The sequence below is a fragment of the Onychostruthus taczanowskii genome, unplaced genomic scaffold (genome assembly GCF_017590055.1).
Source record: "Onychostruthus taczanowskii isolate IOZ18803 unplaced genomic scaffold, ASM1759005v1 scaffold5, whole genome shotgun sequence".
NCBI classification, from domain to species: Eukaryota; Metazoa; Chordata; class Aves; order Passeriformes; family Passeridae; genus Onychostruthus; species Onychostruthus taczanowskii.
Window position 1 is genome coordinate 4,562,583 of NW_024502568.1, and position 21,103 is coordinate 4,583,685.

Consider the following 21,103-nt stretch of genomic DNA (forward strand, 5'->3'; position numbering starts at 1 on the left):
AGGCAAACGAGCTACCTAATGTTGCTGTTTGATTTCTATTAAGAAATGGAGTAAAAATAAATAATACTACCCTTATTTCAAACCTTAGTTAAAAATCTACATTTTAGTAAATTACATAAAGGTGCAAGAACTACTGCTGTATTTTTGTTTGGATTTCATATTAATGAGAACTGTGCATGTATAAAACCAGTTATCCATTCAATGTAGTTATGCAAAGAAGGGAAGCTGAATCTGTATGTTTGTATCACACTATTTGTCTTCAGTGTAGGCTTGACTGCCCATTGCTTTCCTTGAAAAACCTTGTTGTTGCCTACTTATTATTAATTCACTGCTCCTTTAGAAAAAAAACACTGAAATGTTTTTCTACTGACCTTAGCAATTTACTTCAGTCTTTGGAGTGGGAGTGAAGACATCTGAGAAATGGTACAGAATGGGTTTGCGAACTGTGGAAGAGGTAAAAGCTGACAAGACCCTGAAGCTGTCAAAAATGCAGAAAGCAGGTAAAGTGAGGTGTCATAAAAACTTCTATCTCAGTGCTCTAAGAACTTGATAACAGAATCACAGGGGAAGGCAAAGCTCATCTGTTCTCTTGCTGCAGTCTTGTGAATACTGAGTTATTAGGTGAAGATACTTGGACCAGCTGAGCTCCTAATTAAAAATGGTGTCATCTAAAACATAGGAATATGCATATTTTTAAATTGCTTGCACAGATACCAAATGAAATCTCTTATACACAAAACTATTAATGGTTCATTATTGCACAGGTTGTGAAAAAATTACAAAATTGGGAAAGCCCAGAATTACTTTTCAGAGGAGATCTGTCTCCCTTAAGGCAGCCCTAATTTACTGATAAATCTAGACTTGTAATAAAGTACTTAAAAATTTTTTCTACAATCCTAGCACATCTTAGCTTTAAAATATTAAACATGATCACATGAATAATGTTCCTTCCCCACAGATTTTGTGTGTATGCACTGTTTCCCTAAATAAATGAACTGATTTAAACTAAGAAATTAGTTACATTAAGGAAAACATATTTTATAATATGACATTAAAATAATGTAAATATATTTTTGCACTAAATTTGTCACTTCAGACTCCCTTGGATTAGATTTCTCCTATTCGTGCTCCTTTGTCCCTCTTTCTTTTACATGTCATATTCAAATGTGAAGCAGGCTGCCATACTGGGTTCTTCAACACAAGCTCTGTGATCAGAAATAAGATAGCTGGGCTATTTCACATACTTCTGAGCTCTGTATTTGTGTAGAACACCATTATTTTGGGAAGACTTCCTTTTGAAACAGCACATCCAAAAATGCCATTGATGGGAGCTGGTAGGGAGTCAGAGTAATTTATAAATATTCAGGTCTTAAGAAAGTGGAGCAATTATTGTGATTGCTGCGTTGACAAGTTACATGACAAATAGATATAAACTCTAAGGACAAAGATGAGGGAAGAGGCTGTCTTTGGCCTGTGATCCCTTGTACCCACATCACCTGTGATTTGTGTCTTGACTAATGTTGTGTATATTTTAATGTTTCTGTGGAGTGATCAGCACTTTTCTCTTTTGATTTCAAGGGTTTCTCTACTATGAGGACCTTGTTAGCTGTGTGTCTAAGGCAGAAGCAGATGCAGTGAGCTTGATTGTCAAGAATACTGTGTGTACATTTCTACCAGATGCTTTAGTTACCATAACTGGTGGTTTCAGGAGGTGAGTGAAAAAAAATGAGGTCACTTGGCTGTTTTATGCAGGTGCATAAAAAAAAGATGTTTATGTCTTGGAAAAAAATCAAAGAAGCTTTGTGGGAAAGTATCAGACTTTGTTTTCAGCATTTTTTGTGAGTTTGTTTGTTGGTTTATTTGTTTTTTTTTCAAACAGGAGAGCAGTTCTATGACAGTCCCATGTTCCTGTTTTTGTTGCTGTAGATGGTTAGTTTTACTGCATCTGAATTCCCAAGGCTGAGACTATTGTAAGGCCATGCCTGAAGGAAAGATACAACAGGCTTAAGGCAGTCTTGGTTTAGTTTTTTGAGGGGTGGGGGGAATGATTTAACAAGATCTTAGTCATGTGAGTTTGAAATGTGCTGAGGCAGAGTTTGTACTGTTGGAAGTATACTTGGAGTAAACAGTTACTAAAATTACTACAAAGCATTGAATAAATTAAATATATGCTAACATCTGTATAGATGGGATGGTCTCAGAATTCCTTTCCTGGTTGATTTTTATTACAAATAATTTTTGGCTTGCTCTGCAAAACCAACCCCAAAGATGTTGTTCAGAAAAATACATTCTTTCAGCACTTACTTGAGAGCTTTCTTACAGCCACACAACACAGCCCTGAGAGAGGGAATGGTCTTCAGGAGTTCTGCTTTCCTTGCTCTACTCTCAGTCCCCCATTATGGACTCCTTGTTCTACATGTTGTGCTCTTAAACCAAAAAAAAAGTAGTCAGTGCTGGCTCTTGCTGCTGAATTTAATAGTTTGCAAGACTTTTACTATATTTTAATATAAAAGTATCTTTCCAAGATACTTATTCTCATAGAACTCAAAATATACAATTCTGTGACTCTCATGCATCTAAAATTGATATGAGAGCAAAAGACAGAAGAATAGTAATAATTAATGTATCACCTGTGTGTTTTAATATTGTAAGCCTAGATAGGTCAGACTCAATCCAGTACTAAATTAAAACCTTATATAATTCATAATTTCTAGAGTACAGTGATTGTGTTGAATATTTTTATCATCTTTGTCCCTTTTCATGATATTTATAGTTATTCCTTGTATATCCCATATTTATTGTAGGAATGTTAGTAGCCTCCAGCTACATAACTTCAATAAAGCTGTGTGGTCAATAAGAAGCTTTAGGCTTAAGTAAGAGCCCTGACCAGAGGTTTAGAAACAAGGTGAAATTTTATGTTCAAAACCTCAAGTGTCATCATTCTGTGAGTCTTTGTTTAAGAGACGTGGTGTCTCTCAAGAGAGTCTCTGTTTAAGAGACTCTCCCCTCTGATTCAAAACAGTCAGAGACCTTGTGTTATTAGTAACTTGGATGGATGTAACTGATTAACACATCTAGATGGGTCAGAGCCTCACAGGTAATTTACTGAAAAGTCCCAGTTTCTTCTAATGCAATGTATTTGTGAGCTTTGTTGGTGGTATAGTTTGCAAAGTTTGACTATCACAAATCAAATATAAGCCTTTTGTCTTGATTATTATTGTGGGGAGATATGATAGTCATTCTCTTTTTTATTAAGAAGAAGCTTTTGTATCTCTAAATGGGTGTATCAAGACAGAAGAGAAATTATTTAAGTATCTATTGATGCCTGCTAGTGGGTAATTCTGTATACTAATTACATGCCTTTAACTGTACAAGAATACATTGAGCTTTAGGTTTCAATATGTCAGTCCTAATGATATTTTACCAGCCCATGGAAAACAAATGCTACAGTGTAGGATTTGCAGATAACTTGATGGATTGAGATGCCTCTTTCAGGCACCTCTATTTTAATTACTGAATTCCAATATGGTTAACTACATCTGCTCTTTTTTATGTGTCTCCTGTAGTGGAAATGCTCTTCAGCAAGATGTTTGTGTAAGCTTAGTAGCTCACAGTTTTCAATTACCAAGTTATTTTTTGTTGCTTTCATCATTTTATATATATATATATATACACACTATTTTATTTTAATAAAATAGGCCAGTTGTATCATTTAAACAATTCCCTCATTCTACACCTTGTACACTGCTAACATTAGAGGAAAATAGCTCTGATTGCTCTGAATGATATGCTCATTCCCCAGGATCCAGATTTGCCTTGCTTTGTATTCCTGTTTCATAACTTGGAAAAAAAATTAACAGTTGATTGTTTTCCTCTAGATTTTTGATTTGAGAATTGAAATTCATGAGTCTCATAAACCTTACTATGCAGGAGAACTGGATGAATCAAAATGAGCTGAACTTCCATAGAGACCTGCAGCTATGGAGATTGAATAGAGATGAAAGATGGAAGTAGAGATGAAAGTTACATTCTTTTCCCTAAATCTACTACATCCACACAGGGATGGGTATATTTGCTGTTACTAGATATTTCCCTTTAAATTCCTGAAATGTCAAGAAATCAGATGATGTAGAAATTCTTTAAATCAAAATTAAGAAGCATAGTATAAAAGTAAACGAATAGGTTTTGTTCTGTTTTATTTTAAATTCCAGCAAACTTGTTAATGGACTTTTCTTTGGTTTGATTAATTTTTCACCTCTAGTCTTTTGTATGGCTTATTTTCCTAGTCTTGTAAAAAATAATAGAATTATGATGGCAACCCTTCATATCTTTCCAATTTGAAATAATTCAGGAGCAGAAGTTAATAAATTAATGAAGTCTCGGTAAGTTTATCCCTTGCTTTCCTACAGGGACACTTCTCTAACTGCTGTAAAACATTCCTTGTGTTTCAGTGAGTATAGTTTCAATTGTGATGTTGGGAGAGTTTTTCTTTTTCTGTCAACCTTCTGTCAGCACTTATCTGGGTCATTTTGAAACAGAAATTGCAACACTGTAATGCATGGAAATACAGAAATAGAGCAATTGTAGTTATAAAATAAATCACACCCACATGGTGTGGAATGTATTTCATTTTCTATTCAGGTAAGGTGTCAGGGAGAGTGACTGCAGAGAAGGAAGAATCAACGATGCTGATAGTGCAATAAAAATCATGCCATGGACAACGTTATTAGAAAGCCTGAATTTGCCATGCAAAGTCCGTTTGAATTGGCATAGTAATATTTTCAGTGCTCAGCCTTTCTTATTTTGAGATTTAAGCTAATGAGACAAATTCTGAGATGGGGAATAGCACCTCATAAATTACACAAGACCCTGAGGGTGAAGTATCCCTTCTTACATAAACAGAGGCCCTGGGATGGGGAGAAGAAACCCCATATTCTGATAAACAACATCCCTGATAAATAATGCACTTGTCCCAGCTATATCCAAGGCAGGAGTGTAGTTTAGGCTAATGTGTATTATCACTTTTAAATGAGTTAAATCCTGGGTTTTAGCTAACTTGATTTAGCTGCTGATGCTTGGTTTTGCCCCAAGATGTGATCTAAGTGGAAGGTTTCGTAAGAGCTTGGAGGAAGCACTATATCCTATACATAGTTTATGGTTTCAGTCTCTTTACTGGTTGTTCATACATCTCAGTACATATACCCACAGCCTCCAAATTTGGCTGGAAAAGTTCAGAAAAGGATCTGGAATAAGAATTACATACAGTAATAAGAATATCTTATATATATATATATAAAGAACTGCATTTTCAGAATGGTTTTCTGTGTGCTCTGTCCATATGACTCACAAATTATTTACAAATTAGGGTTCAGTTTTATTATGCTGCATATAACAACAGTTGTGGTTAGCTCTGCAGCAGTGGAGTTGTTTCTCCATGATGTGAGGACATGGTTGCCATATCACCCATAGGAACTTATTTTTTAAAAATTATTTAGAGATCCTCTTAGTATTATTATTTCACTTGTCACTTGCTCAAATATTTACTTAGACACACTCTTGTTGGCTTGTCCTACCTTAGCCTTTAGAGAAAGTGAAGTAGACTAAGGAGAGGCTTTGTTTTGGGTCATATTGCAGTTCTGAAGAAGCTGTTCAAGTGTCTTGGGCATTGCATCATGAAGAATAACTAGTGTATTTTGTCTTTTTTATCTTTATGAGAGGTTAATTTTTCCATGCTGTATCAGTCTTTAAGGAAGTTTTATTCCCAGTCTGTCTTATTGTTAATTCTGTTCTAACATGAACCTGAGTGTAGATCACTATCTCCTTGCTTGAATTTTTTATTATCTTTTAGAAATGAGGATTTGATACTCTGAAACATTTGTAGATAAGAATTATTAATATAAAAGCAATGAAGAGAGCAAAGGACAGGGTGACTGTGTTTGTCAGGCACCACTGCCATACTTGTGTATATTACAATGCAAAAAATTCCCTCCTGTGTGCAGTGACATTTCCTACAAGGCAAAGGAATGCATAAAGTAATGACACAGGACAGGATTCTGCTCTTTCCTGTTCTGTACCAAGAAAATAATTTAAAAATATCTCTTCTTTCAATCTTGGAGATAAGATGAAATAGCTGAGACAAAGAAACACTTTGAGAGATTATTTTACAGGTTCATGCAGTGATAAATAACCAAGGTTATTGTGGCACCTTCGTTTCAGAAATAAGACTTTTGTATGGCATGTGGAATCATATTTATCTAACAGTGCTGGCACATGCTCATAAAGGGGAGACTGTGAGATTGAATGTCTGAAGAATATTGCGCTTTCTAAGCTTTGGAATATAAGCAAGACTTTGTGCTTTATTTAATTGAGCTTGTTAATTGAGCTTTAATTGTGCAGATTCTGACTGAACTTCTTGATAAATCACAGAACATCTGATCACAAGTTGTGATCCTGATAAAAAGCTCTATTTGACCTTTTGATATTGGATATTCCTAATAAGAGTATTCTTTTAGAGGCTGCAGATCTTCTGCAATGAGGTTAGAGCTCCTGACATAACACCAAATTTTTTTTAGGTTCTCAGAAGAAATGTATTTGAAGTGCTCTTATACAAATTATTTTCTTTCTCCTCAGATCTAGGATTAAAATAGTGCTGGACTTACTTGCTAAACTAATAGGATTAATTTTGTAAAAGATTCTTGCAGTAAGATTTTAGGCAAAATCCTAAGTGGAGATTGCTTATTCTACTTTGGTTTTTTCCACTCTGAAATGCAAACTGTGGTAAGAGAAGATGTAAACTGTATCCAGGTACTCAAGTCCAAATACTGTAATTTCTGCTCACTTTTTTTCTACTGCCGTTAAAAGAAGTCGATTTTTTTATATGCTGGTATTTAATTTTTTCCAGGGAGAAACGTGTTGTAAAGGAGCTGTGAGACAAGCTGCTCGCTGAAAGTTCAAGCTGATATGGTAGTTTGCACACACTCAAATTTAAGCAGATCCTGGAATAATCTAGCAATTATTCCAGCAACAGACTGTAGAAACACCTTGGCTATCATTCATGAGCGCAGCCTTTCCTCTGATGAACTGTAGCCACCTTTGAAGGAGAGTTTTAACCTGGAGATGTTCTAATCTGATCTGGCTGGTTTTAAAGCTTTGAAAAACGACTTTACCTTCCCAAACTCCCTAAGATTAGAAATGTTTGAACTTGAGGTGTTGCAAGTAAAAATATTCTTAGGCAGGAGTTAGAAGCACTGCAGCTGTGAAAGAACAGGGATCATCACAAGTTTCTGCTTTTGATTTTCTGTAATCCATTAAAAATTAATTTGGGAAAGGAGAAAATCAAATTAATGGCTAGCCAAGTCAATTTAAAAGATAATCTATTGGAGTAATTCAGAGACTTCCTTTTGTCATTAGAGCTTTGATTATTTTCTCAGTCATTTCATCTATTATTAGCCACAATGAATCATGAAATAGAAACTGATGAATAAGGTATTTGGGAGTCATAGACAAAAAGAATTTTGTAAGAACCCATGAAACTTCATAAAACTGAGCACTCAGCAGAGTGTATACTTTGAAAGTCTTTCAAAAACTTGTTGATTCAAAGTTTTTTACATGCCCTACACTTAAATGCCCTTTCCTGCTTTCACAGACTTTTAGCTCATTAGAAGGATGCTGTTTTGCTATGTGCCTCTCTTATCTCTAAAACTAGTTCAAGTGGTGGGTAAAGCATAGAGCTGGAAATGGAGGTGGCTGATTTCTGCAAAGCCAGAAGTTTTACAATCTGTATTTAGAAAACTCCCTGCCTTAGTCTTACAGTTTCTGTGATCACCCTCCACCTTTGGAATGCATTTGTAAGAGCCTTTACAGTGCTTAGTGTTTTCTGTTTCCTATCAAGTCTGATTGTGACTGCTAGTCAGTAAGCCAGAGCAATACAAATTATGTTATAAAGCAAGATGTGAAATCTCAGACTGTATTATTTTGGGACTGTTAAACAAAGTCTCTTCTATTGGTGTTTTCTTTTCTTTTTAAGCTTAATTGGAAAAACTGAGACTGAAAACCAAAACTGGGGGTTTCTATTTCCTTGTCAGGCAGTCAGTCTGAAATTTGAGTTATGATACATTATCAGATTTGTTACCATTTTAATCTAGACAAAATTTTCATTTGAAAACAAACTTTCACTGATAAAAGCTTTAAAAATTTACTGCATTGATGGATGTTTTGTGCTATTAACAATCATTTGTCATTACAGTGTATAGGGAATATTGGAGTAGAATTTTCAAACTGCAAAGGCAAACTTGTGGGGACAAAGGAGCATATTGAAGGTACACTACTAGAAGTAAGACAGGGCATTGTCTTAAAAATAAATTATTTCTTTCCACATCTTTATGTCATGTTCATTTGATATCCAAATGAATTGAATGTTAAATGAAAAACAAAGTGAGCAATTACTAGAATAGAAGACAGTTTATATCTAAAGGAAGAACAGAATGACAGCTAATAATGGTATTTAAGCAATTTTTCTCTTGTTGCTTTTGTTCTCCTGATTTGCCCTGTAAGGTCACTTTCAATCATTTTTGCTATGTAAGGGTCAGCCATTTGGTACTTCTAGGTTTCTAAACTATATGGAAATGTTTTTAGAATGCTTGCCACTGCATAAAACCAAAATGTTAATGGCTTCACTAAGTCAAATTAAATTCTAATGGCCATGGTTTAATTTTTCTTTCAACACATTCACATCCTTTAAGCAGCCTTAAATGTGATTCAGTTGTCTTCTAATATCACAGCTGACCTGAACAGCCTTTTCAATTAGACTTTTAGATGAAGCAGATCTGATACATTCTAAATAAATAAAAATCTCTTTTTATTGGTTAAATGCTGATATTCACAGCTCGTTTAATCAATTTATAGAGATGCAATGTCAAAAGAAGAACCTTTTTTTTTGTGCAATGCTAGTGATAATGTGCAGAGATGAGAAAAAAATTCACATCTTTGTTTTGTCAGTGAATGGAAATTAAGGAATAGGAACGCAAAAAGATCTATTTAAAATTTTAAGAAAGATGCATGACTGAGAAGTGATGAAAATTTTTTGACAAAGAGTCACACATTAAAAGCATTTTATGAAATGGTGTGAAGAATAGTCAGTTAACAATGTACATTCCCCTCAGAAATTTATTCTGACTTCTTACAAATAATCATATACCTAAACAGTAGATGTCCAATGTTTTTTCAATTGGTTCAGTCTGTACTAATATAACATGTTTTAATTTAATATTTTCATGGATTTAGTGTTTACAACATAGTATGCCTTTTACATACCCAAAAAGTGATAGAAATTTTTAGAAATCTGTCATAGTTCATTCAAAAGCATCTTTGGTGTTTCCATAATTCTGTTTGATGTTTGTTCTCGTTTTTGGATGACAGTGTCTCAAAACCTTCACTATGTAACAGACATGACTCACTGTGATGAAAGCTGCCCTGTGTGTGAGGGCAGGCATGAGGAAAGGGGCTTCTGGGTTTACTGCTCAGCATGAGACCCAAGAAAAGCCATCTGGGGCATCTGATGTGCAGGAAGCTGGGCTGAGCGATTTGCGCTGGCTGTGTTTCCTTTCCAGTGGCTTTGCTTATTGAAATGCAAGAGAATGGTGCTGTCATTAGCTAGAGTAAATATCAGCACTGAGTGCAGTTTTGCCGTTTTAGTAGCTTGTGTGAGTGTCAGATGATAACTAACAGCTAACTTGCTTTCTCCTGATGTGAAGTCCCAGCTCTGAAACAAACACCAATCTCTCATGATGGCTGGCTCATTAGACCCACCTAAGTGGAAAGGAGCAGTGACAGCTGTCAGTACGAATTACAGCACTACCAGCTCCAGACTGCAGTGGCTTCTGCAGTGCCACTCCTAAAGATAATATACCATTAGAATTCCAAAAATGTAAAACTGATTTTACATTATTTACACAATTTTCTGGACAAGTTTTGCCAAAGTGAATGTTTTGAAAAGTTATAAAAGGAGTATAATATAATAATTTATAGTCCTACTATATCAATGAAATGTACTTAATAATGCATATTCTACTGACCATTCCCACTTTAAAAGGTTAGCAATAAAAATTGTTATGGTTTTTATTATGCTAGGTTAACTGAAAACTATTCATTCATCATTTTAGAACAATTAGCATATGCAGTAGTGGTTACTATTTGCATTATGGAAATTAAACATGTAATTGCTAAATTCTGTTATGACTTACCTTAAAAACACTGCTCTGGTGTTTTGGAAGGGGAAATGCTTTCTCGAACACAGTTCTTCCAATATACAAGTACATAATTTTCAGTGAGCATAAAACATGTATTAAATGAATTCAGAAAAGGTCTTTTGCACAGGACACCGGCACTGTTGCTGGGACAGTCTGAATAAGATACCGCATCATTAAAAAAAAGTCACATCAAGTCTGACCACCCCTGGTATTATAACACATAATCTGGGGCTGAGGCAGGGAGGCAGGTTGAATGATACAGAACATGTACTAAAATTGATTTATCAGTATAATTTAATAAGCTGGAAAACCTGCTTCCTGCATTAGGGTTGAACTGTTGCTCTTTGAATGTTCTGGTAGTTTGGGGATAGATTAATGTGATAAGGCATGGGGGAATAAAGGCTCTTATGATTAAAAGGGAAGCTGTACAAATAATTGGTACCTAACATTAACATGTCCAGAGATGTATTCATTGACTGAAAGAGCTTCATTTTCAAACTCTGTAGAAAGAAGGACAAGCAGTTCTTTATTATAAAAACTTGTGCAAGATCAGTGATGGTAACGGTAGGACTTTCTGAGTAGAGTCATGTTATATGAGCTGCAATGAATTTGAGGTGTATAAGATGGGGCTCAAGCAGTTTGCCAGACTTGTTCTTTCTTGTACTACTGATATAGATATATTACATAGGGAATATGATAAAGGGAGAATATGACTAAGTAATTTCCACTAAGTTTTGAATTTTATTGTATGATTCATAATGCATAAGACAGTCTAAATTCTGTGAGGATTTGATTCATTCTTTTTGGAATTTTATCTTAGTGGCTTTTCAGTGATGTTTGGTTTGTTGTTTGTTTGGTTTGGATTTTCTTTTTAGTTCTAGGGGATAGGAGAATTTTTATATTGCTATTTGGGAAAAGGTATTGCAGGCCAAAACATACCAATAGTGTTATGGAACAGCTGTCTGCCCAGAAATGAAATTAGTGAATGAAGTGAATAATACATTTATGTTTAGGGTTACTTGTAATATATCTACCAAAATATTTATGACTATTGTTTTGTTTTCTGTGAAAATTTTAAATTCTTAATGAAGACCTATGCAGAAATGTAATTACTTCCTGGTAGGGACTATAATTCAATTTTTTAATTTTCTTTAGCAAAATGAATTTTCCAGTTAGAATTTCTCTCATGATTAGCCTCACTTATAGAAATTTCATATTGATGTCGTGCCGTTTCATCTAAAGACAAGGGAATATGCATCTGGCAGAGATAGTCAGAGGTACAAAAACCTCTGTGAAGCATCACAATGCCTTTGTAAGATCACTGAAATATTTTGGTTGAGCTTTTAGACAACAAATTGAATTGACAACTTGTATTAAAACATTTCTGTCTCATTTAATTTCAACTGTCCACCTAAATCCTTTTGCTTTTTCTCATTTTCTTGGCCAGCTCTACTAAATCCTCACTGTGAATAATAGATTGAGTGATTAGGCAGAGAATAAACAATCAACTATAATTATCACTCAGAATTTGTAGCAAAATGAAATGTTTCAAGTCGTTAGTGAGGGTTTTTTAAAAAATGTTTGTTTTTTGACTTTTACATGGATATTATGGGGAGGCATCATATTTTGAAGTACTTCTCTGAAGAGTCACAATAATTGGAGAGTCTCTTATAGACATTTGACATGAATTCAGCTAATACCATGCATAGTTTTCTGAAATGCTCAGCCAGTGAATTTAAATGCACCCATTTTAATATTTAGGCCAAGAAGCATGTTCAAGTATAATATTTAAAATATACTACTTGAAAAGTATTTTCCATATGGATGAGCACTAAGTATCTTACAAGTTGTCTCACAAATAAATAGCTCTAAAATAAAATATATTCATGATACTACATAAAACAGGTCAGTAAAAAGTCTTCTAAAAGTTATAGAGCATTAGGTACAAGGAGGACTCTTAAGATAGTGGAATATAGTAAGATAAAGATGAAGAAGCAAAATTAAAAAAAGACAGGAGATTTCCTGTATTTTTTCCTGTGGAAAAAGACAGGTAAAGTAGTAAGATACGAGAAACATAAAGCGCAAGAGGTCAAATCAAAGGTATACATGGCTTTGATGAGATGGAGATGACTAGTTTGATAGATAGTTCTTTTCCTTACATGTTACCTATAAAATAGTTTCATTGGGGTTCACCTCTAAGAAGAGGATGCCTTACAAAATTGAGGCCACTCAGGGTGGGAATGGAATGAAGAGAGACAGAGCAATTGTCTTTGTAACACTAAGAGACATGCAGAAGAAAGCAACATTCTTTCTGAAGGAAAATCATCAGAACTCTGCATAAAGGGTAGTTGAAACAGAACTCTGGCAGCGGTCTTAGACTAAGTGTCAGCTGTAAGGTAGCATTAATAGGCTGAGGATAGGGCTGGGCTATGATTAAGAGGCCTAATTACAGTGCTAATACAGACAGAATAATGCTAGTAATGCTTAGCCAGCTTTCTGTTAGACGTGTCTAGGTGCACCAAGAAACAAGTGTCTATTTCTTGTTTTGTTGCACAAAATGGTGCTTAAGCATCTCTTACCTATGAACTGCAGTGCCTGTGCTTAAGTGATTCAGGACAGAAATAGAAATGATTTAATACATTTTGTCTTGTGTGCAGTCTTTCTTGGGTGGGTGTTGTTTTCTCAGAGAAGTTTCTGATGCCTCAATGTGTTTGAGTTTATTTCTTACTATTAATATGCTCTACACATAAGTGTTTCAGGGCATCTGTGTCAGAGATGAAGTTGTTCTGAGAATTTTGCATTGTTTTAGTGAGCAGTTACTGTGACAAACAATAGTGCTCTGTGGTTCACCATGTGCAAAAGAGTTCTTCAGTTCAGATGCCACATGGTTCAGAGACTGCAGAAGCCAATACCTGATGTTTAGAGCCAAGAGATCAAAAATCAGCTTTAGTTATTCTACACATTGTACTTTGTAATTTTTTCCATGGTTTTATACCCGGGAACCTGGATTGAAAACAGAACATTTATAGCAGAGTTTACTTATTGCTGATAGACTCTTTAGCAGGAGTCAAAGTTTATTGTAGACGGTTTAGTTGCTGTAAAGATGGTTGACAGCACAAGTTAAGAATGATGTTTTCCTGTCAGATAATCATGAAGAAAGCTGCTAACATTGGTGACCTTGCAACTAGGGAATACATTTTGCAGATCCCTGTGAGCAAGAGTAGCCACAACATTTTAATTAAGTGTGATGTGATCTTGCTAGTGGTGTGGTGACATGATAACAAGGAGGTAGCTGCTGGTTAATTTTTTTTTGTCACAATATGAGTCAGACAGGATATTTTCTACATGTCAAATAACAGGAAAAGACTAAAAAGGTTTACAATAAATCATGTATGAAAGGCATAAATTAAAAGATATAGTCAGAAATAGTCCTTTTATTTGCTTTCAGTTTGGAAGTGGTGGAATATATTATGGATTGTTGCTGTACGGTGGGAGAGGTAGATGCAAATGTTTCAGGCAATCTTTTTGAAAAATGGAAAATCAACATTAAATAGCAGCAAAACCTAAAATGGTAGACTTGGTTATAATCATCTGCTATGATAGCTGTTCTTTATACCACTAGGGCCTATCTTGGTGAGCAAAAAAACCCAAACCCATTAAAGCCTTGTGGATTGCCTCTTCTCAAATACATACTTATAAAATCATGCTAGTTCATAAAGTAATAACCTTACATGATTTATCTTGTGCTACTGATCAAGGATGGCAGAATATTTTCCTTTTATCTTGGCATATCTTACAGCTAGACACAAGTCTAGTAGAAAAACACAAGAAACACACCTGATTAATTAGTCCTGTTGCAGTGGTTGATGTGTCCAGTTGCACCTAATTTCTTTACCTTAGTGATAGCATTGTCATTGGATATCATATCCAGCGGGGATGTTATTTATTTGATGTAATATCCTTATTTCATTTATGAAATGTCTTGATGTTGTTATAGAATGCATTTGTATCACTGTGATAAATGATACTACACCCACACTTAGCCAATGTAGATTTGACCCTCACCATTCTTATCTTATAAATGAAACGTGAGCAGCCCCTCCGTCCATTCTCACTGAAAGGTTGGTGGGAGCTTGGATGTAGATTTCAGTTGAATCGTGATAAAATAGGGGGTCACCTTCAATTGATTGTTTGAGAAATGGAACTGGCATGAAATGGTGACCGAGGGACTGCATCTTCACATTTCATCTGAATATTAAAATATGTATCTATATTGAAGAGGCCCTTGAAATGTCTCATTACCTGAGGTCACAAAACAGTGCAGGTTGAAAAAGTCAGGATTGTTTTCAGAAAGAAGTCAGGACAAGAATACAAGAAATATGACATGACTGGTTCTTTGAAAGACTCTGAAAATATATGGCTTGAGCTTTATGATATCTGGATCAGGAAGAAGGGCACAGAGAGAACTCTAAAAAGCTACATTCTCAAACAGAGTATTTCCTTGCCATGGTTTGGGAATTAAGGAAGTTGGTTAGTAATAATCAGAGAAGTTTTCAATCTAGAATTAAATCCACTAAGTCAACTTCATGAACTGCTTAGGCTGATGGAGAATCACATCTTGGAGCAGAGCAAGGAAATTTTGTAAAGGAGGGTAACAAGATTTCACAATGGAGGGATTTACTCAAGTTAGAAGTTAAATTTAATGACAGGCTTGTTCACACTTTAAAAGGCTTTTCTGGTATGCCTATACTTGTAGAATATATTGGCAGCCTTTCTCTGTGGAGATGCAGTGTTCCTTTGATAGTATAGTTTAAATGATTTTCTCAAGTGGAATAACCTGTTTTGGCCCAAAGGGTGTAACTATTTCAGCTTCAGGGAACTGCTGGCAAACAGTGTACATTCACACCACACAGCTATCTTGGCAATCCACTCGTGTAAACCAAGTAGACAAGTTTTGAATTTTAGTTTATTTCTCTGTAAAAGGCTAGTGTTCTAAGTGTATCCCACAGATTAGGGGTAAAGTTCTCTTCCCTTAGGCAAAATTAGTAAATGACACAATCCAAATTAGGTATTGAAAGGGAACAATCTCATTTTCTCTGCATTATGCTTCTGTAAAATTCCCTACCTACCTTACTTGCAGTAGGGGTAACTACTACTGCAATTGCAGTTATTGAAAATATGTATGTCAGCTCAATCCTGGAAACATTCAACAGTTCACTCTAAAAATGTGAGTGGGTAATTTTCTGAAATCTAACCAAATTGTACATGTCCTTGAAGTTTAAACTGTGCATATTTTTTTCAGAAGTGCTTGAGTAAAACTTGGTAGAAAGGCTAGACTCAAACTCACCATGTTGCAGCTGTCTCTGGCAACTACACAAATGTTTAAATTGTATTGTAGCTTCTTGGATGGAATAGATTGAATAAAATACTTTAAATTAATCACAACTAAAGTAGCATTACACATATTGCCCAAAAATGCCAGAATTCAAAATTTGGCTTCTCATGTCTTTGTCACTACCCCAGATGCTTGAACAATTACCTACACTCCTTGGCCATTACACCATTGGCTCAAACAGAAGTGTTAATCCTATTTCATATTAGAATTTCTGAGACGTATTTTATTTCTGGTTCTCCTCCTTCCCCTCCCCCTCCCAGTAATCTATTTCTCAGTTCAAGGAATTTTAATAGAAAAACTGTCATGTTTATATAACTTCTAGTACAGCTGAGCAGGAAGCAAATAAAAACCTTTATTTTTATGGTAGGTTGATTCTACGGATTGTCCCATCACTGCCAAGTAAGTGAAACCCAGGCAGAACATTTAGTATCATTCAGGCATTCTGAAAAAGCTTATTTCCTTTTTCACATGAACATTAATATTGTCTTTTAAATTCTTTAAAGAGAACGCTTTGATTTTCAGAAATGCTGAAGTAGACACACATGAAAAAGAACTTTTTGATGAAAGTTTCTGTGACAAAGGATGTGTTAAAGGAATAAGCCTTTTGAAACACTCAAGAGAATTAGTTAGAGAGAATTAAAGTGGAAGGGTTTGAATTCACATTTTCAATCTACTGCTAGAAAGCTTCAGGACAAACTGTTGCTATAAAGGTGATTGTTAATTTTGTTAAATTATCAGTATAGAAAAATAACTTTTACCTTCTTTAAAATAAAATACTGTATCTTAAATATAAGCTTATATATACTTATGAGATTCTAAGTAAAATAGAAACATAATTCTGAACCAAGCAATTTTCTCTTGGACAAAAAGAAATCTAAACTAGTAAATGGAAAATATATTTTTTTTACAGGCTGCAAAAAAAAAGTATGAAAAGTAGTTTAATAAAAGCATTTTTAAAATATACAACTTTCATAATTAATAATGTAGACTTTTGTTTACTTATTTCAGTAAATAATTTGAATGCAGCTGACCTTTCTATTTTTTTCTGCTGTATTATTATTGATGTTGAAGAGATCACTAGGTTATTGTTTTAGCAATATGTGTCTCACTTAGCTGAGGTTTTGGTTTGCACCAGCTGAGATAGAAGCAAAAAACTGGAAAGCTTTCTGACTTTTAATTCTCGAATGTCAATGCATTGCAAGCATTCCATCCTACCGTTAGGCATTTGGAGTACATATATAATCTATAGCCAGCTCTGGCCAAATTTCTTCTCTGGCAGAACACCAGGAGAATATGGAAAATACACCTGAATAAATGAATAGCTATACATAATGGATAATCCAGATCTGGAAGGATTCAGTGCTCTCCAATTTGTGTGAGTCTGTCCTGGAAAGTGCCAGTCACCAATTACCTCCAAAGACAGAAGTGCTAAAACCTTTACCTTCTCTTTCATCCTCTCATATTAATTTATTTTTGGATAGAGGTAGAGGTAATTTTCTTTATCTTCCTTTCTTAGTGGTTGTTTTTGTTTTGTTTATTTGGTTGGGGGTTTTTGGTTGGGATTTTTCCACCCCTAAAGTAAATCATGCTTTCTGATAATTCACCAGAACACTGAGAACACTGATCTCTTATTTGTATTCTTCAAAATTGAAGGTAGTTGGATTTCCTTCTCTCCCAGTCTGCATAATTCTAAAGCTGTCTTTAAGGATTTTATTTAGGCCAAAAGAAAGTAGGTACTTCAGGATGTCTGAGCAGGTCTAGTCTGAGATGCCTCCTCTTATAAATAATAAAAACATATCGTCTCTCCAGTCAGGTCTGATTACTCAGTACTTATTGCATATTGGAATATGATCTTTTTTCCTGCAGGTTTCAGAATAATTAAAATGTGTAAAATTTCTAGTAACTAGTATGGATGCTGTACCACTGTCTTACAGGCTGTTTCTTAAGAGTGGGAAAGCTTGTTTTCATAGAATGTGCTGACAGAAGAGTTCATGTGTGCAAAACTATGTAGATGTTTTAAGACTAAATTCATCTGCATATCTCACATTTCAGCTGAATAGATGAGATCCCAAATCCACATCAATACTTCTTGGGCTGTATGTCTCTTTCAAACAGTGTTGAAGCAGTTTTGTTTTGTCATTGATTGGCACTGGGCAAAATCTGTTTAAGCAGGAAGTTTCTATGATGTCATTGGAAATGCTTGATTGAAATTAAGTGTAATTTAAAGAATTTGCCAAGACAGCAAAACCAGAACTTCAGCAATGTATTTCATGACTTTAAATAAAACTGTGACAGATTGGTATGGTACATTTCATAATTACATGGCCAGCTTCCAGGTACAGTTGTGCTATTTATATGAAATTGAGACAGCACTTGCAGTGATTCAAAGCTTAAGCAGAGTTTTGTTTTGCTTGGTGGAATAGTGAATTTACTCCAAGTAGAGGATTCAGAGAGGCTAAAGCTGTTAGCAACAAAAGTCATCTTGTGTGCAAGCCAAAAGTGATAAATATCCAGAATCAGGGTATAATTGGTGACAGCCACATTCAGGCTTCAATGTCATGGAAGCAAGACAAATATGTTCTTCTCATAGAGGAGGAACTTCTTACTTTTGAGAGTGACTGTGCACTGGAACAGATTGCCCAGAGAGGATGTAGAGTCTCCCTCACAGGAGATATTCAAGAGCAGTCTGGATGCAATTCAGTGCAAAGTGCTCTGGGGTGACCCTGCTCGAGCAGGGAGGCTGGAGCAGATGACCCAGGGGGTTCCCTTCCAACCTGACCCATTCTGTGAAAGCCAGAGCACAGCACCATCCAGGCTGTGCAACTGATACAATCACTGGAGACAGACATACTTGCTAAATAACAAGTAGCTGACTAAATTCTTACATTGGCATTCTCCCGTTTTGTTGTCTTAGTAGAAACCAGACTGCTGGAAGACAGCTTTAGGAAGTATTTTAATAGTGTACAATAGATCTGGTTGAAAAACAATTTTGCAACTGTTTTTCACAGAAATTACTTTTCTGTTTTTAACAAATCTGAAGTTAAGGTTGGAGAGAAGTAGTTTCAGCATGTGAATAGCAGGTGGTCCTCCTCAAGGCAATACTTGCAAAAATAGGTGAATCACTTTGTTTTTAATATTTTTGTTTGTGATCAATTTTTTTTCAGTTCTTCAAATTTTGAGTTCCATTCAGATTTTCATGTTCTTCCATGACTAAGGTTTTCATAGATGCTAGTGTATAAGAGAATCCTTACACAGTCTTGTTTTAAACCAAATATGCTTTGAAATATGCTTTGAAATAACTATTTGGCTGAAGGTACATAGAAGGCAATATATAAACACACCATTCACTGTTCATTGTTTTCACAGGGCAGGGAAATATTTTCAGGGTTTCGCATAGAATATGTTTAACACATTAAATAATTTAAATAATTAAATAATTTAAATGCAATAATCTAAGAGACATATCTTAGATGAGTCAATAGCTCTAAGTTTAGCTGCACTGGTCATTTAAGTTCGTCAGCTGAATAACTGTTTTCTGATCTTTTCCTTTCATTGCATTAAATTAAATACCTGTTAAAACAAAGCTTATCATCATGACATGAAGAGGAGTTACCCGAGTGTCTTGTGCTCTGAGAAATGTCTAAGTTTTTTGCGGGTCATAAAAGATACAGTCAAGCACAGCATGACACACTTTGGTCTTTGAAAGTGCATTTAATGAGATGAGGTGAGGACCATGCATTACCATCTTTTTTTGAGGCAATGTAGTCACTGAGGGTGAAATTACGTTTCAAGTAAATTTAAGTGCTGTTGCACAGGTTTTTCACTGGTTCTCTTCACTTCAGTGACTTTTACCTTCAGAACAAAACTTGTAGAAATAACCAGTGATGTGATCCCTTCTGCTGCAGTAGGTAATGCTCCTTTCTCCTGACTTTATACAAGAAGATCTTTTAAGAGATTACTTCTCTGCATTGTTATGTCTTTCCCTAAAAGGATTCTTGAACAGAAGCTACTGATGTACAATACCAGCAATATCCTCCTGAATAAATGAGAAACCAAAAAATGCTTGTTTTGTGTATCCTACATTAAAGCTGTATTCCCCTATGCTGTCTAGTAAAGTTTCTCATCCTAAAGGGAAAGGATTTTTCCCAATGCTGCTTCATTGCAGAGTTGGATTAAAAAAATAAAAAAATTAATAAAAATTAATAAAATTAATAAAAAATAATAAAAATTAAAAAATTTAAAAAATAAAATAAATATGTTTCACAGCCATGGAAAATGGGTTCTGCCTCCAGTGAATTAGAATTACTGTTACACTGGGCAAGAAAAATAGCATTTTAATGAAGTGTCCACCCTCAAGCACTTTTTCCAGAGAAGATACCTGTGAGTCTTTGCCAAATACTTACATAGTTCAGCTGGATTTATGTTAAATTACTTGGCTAGGTGAAGAAGCTACTGTATGCTACCTTTGGCAATGCAAACCTTTGTAGAAGTCTGATTTATAGCTGCCCAGGGGAACAGTTCTCAGTTTTCACAATGTTTTTCTTTCAGAGACAGTATAACCTAAATAATTCTATTTTTAAATTAGTGGGAAAAGTAATTCTGCAGACAAAGCTATGACAGCAATTTTTTTTTACCCACAAATTCCCTCAAAATGAATCAGGGTAGTTCTCATAACTGTATGGTATCTTTTCAGTTAAATATATCATTATATCAGTTTTAATTTTAATTGTCTTTGCTAGTGGCAGAATTTATTTCAGTTGATTTAAGTAGATTATTGCTATTTTAGACATTATTCAGCATCCTATTAAACTGTCTTACAGATATTAACTATACCCCAGCAGGGCACTGTAATGTACAGTCAGGGAACAGTTAACCCTCAAGGGGCAGGAACTCCAGAATTTCCTTTGATATAGAATAAAAACTCAGTCAGTTTGGATTTAGAATTCTGGAAATATTCAACCCAAAGTTTTTATCAGCTGGTGCAAACCAAGTGCAGTAGAGTGCCTGAAAGCCTGGGCCTTGAACTCAGAGTCCAGCTATAAAATGTTAGCACAAGTATCTTCCCACACTGTCACTTCTTATCTCCAGGTGATTTTTTGTACCTTACCACCTATGTAGCATTAGAAAGAAGATAATTAATTTTGACACTGACTGGCAACCACTAGTGTTAAACTGCCTTCAAACGCAATTAGGATCTAATTCAAATAACAACCAGGAGAGCAGAAATTATCTGAAGAAGCCCAACCCATATCTGTCTTCTACAGACACCTGATCAGATCTTGGTTCACTGTTTTCCTTATTACTTCAGAAATGTTACTTTATTTTTGAAAAGCAGCTTCTGACTATTGGCATTCACTGAAATCAGGGTATAGATACTTGCAGTGTTAAGACAGGGAGGAATCTAGGTTATTTTTCATAACTATGCTCAAAATTGTCATCTAGTGCTTGTCATTAGTTTTTG

The 21,103-nt window shown here is 35.0% G+C and overlaps 1 protein-coding gene across 1 annotated transcript in view; it reads left to right on the top strand.

Annotated features, from left to right (window-relative positions):
• DNTT (DNA nucleotidylexotransferase) overlaps positions 1-21,103 on the top strand; it is a 78,095-nt gene that overhangs the window by 22,999 nt on the left and 33,993 nt on the right. Inside the window, exons 6-7 of the mRNA XM_041415786.1 lie at positions 377-500; positions 1,579-1,711. Coding sequence (XP_041271720.1) covers positions 377-500; positions 1,579-1,711 — 257 coding nt within the window. The remainder of the gene's footprint in view (positions 1-376; positions 501-1,578; positions 1,712-21,103) is intronic.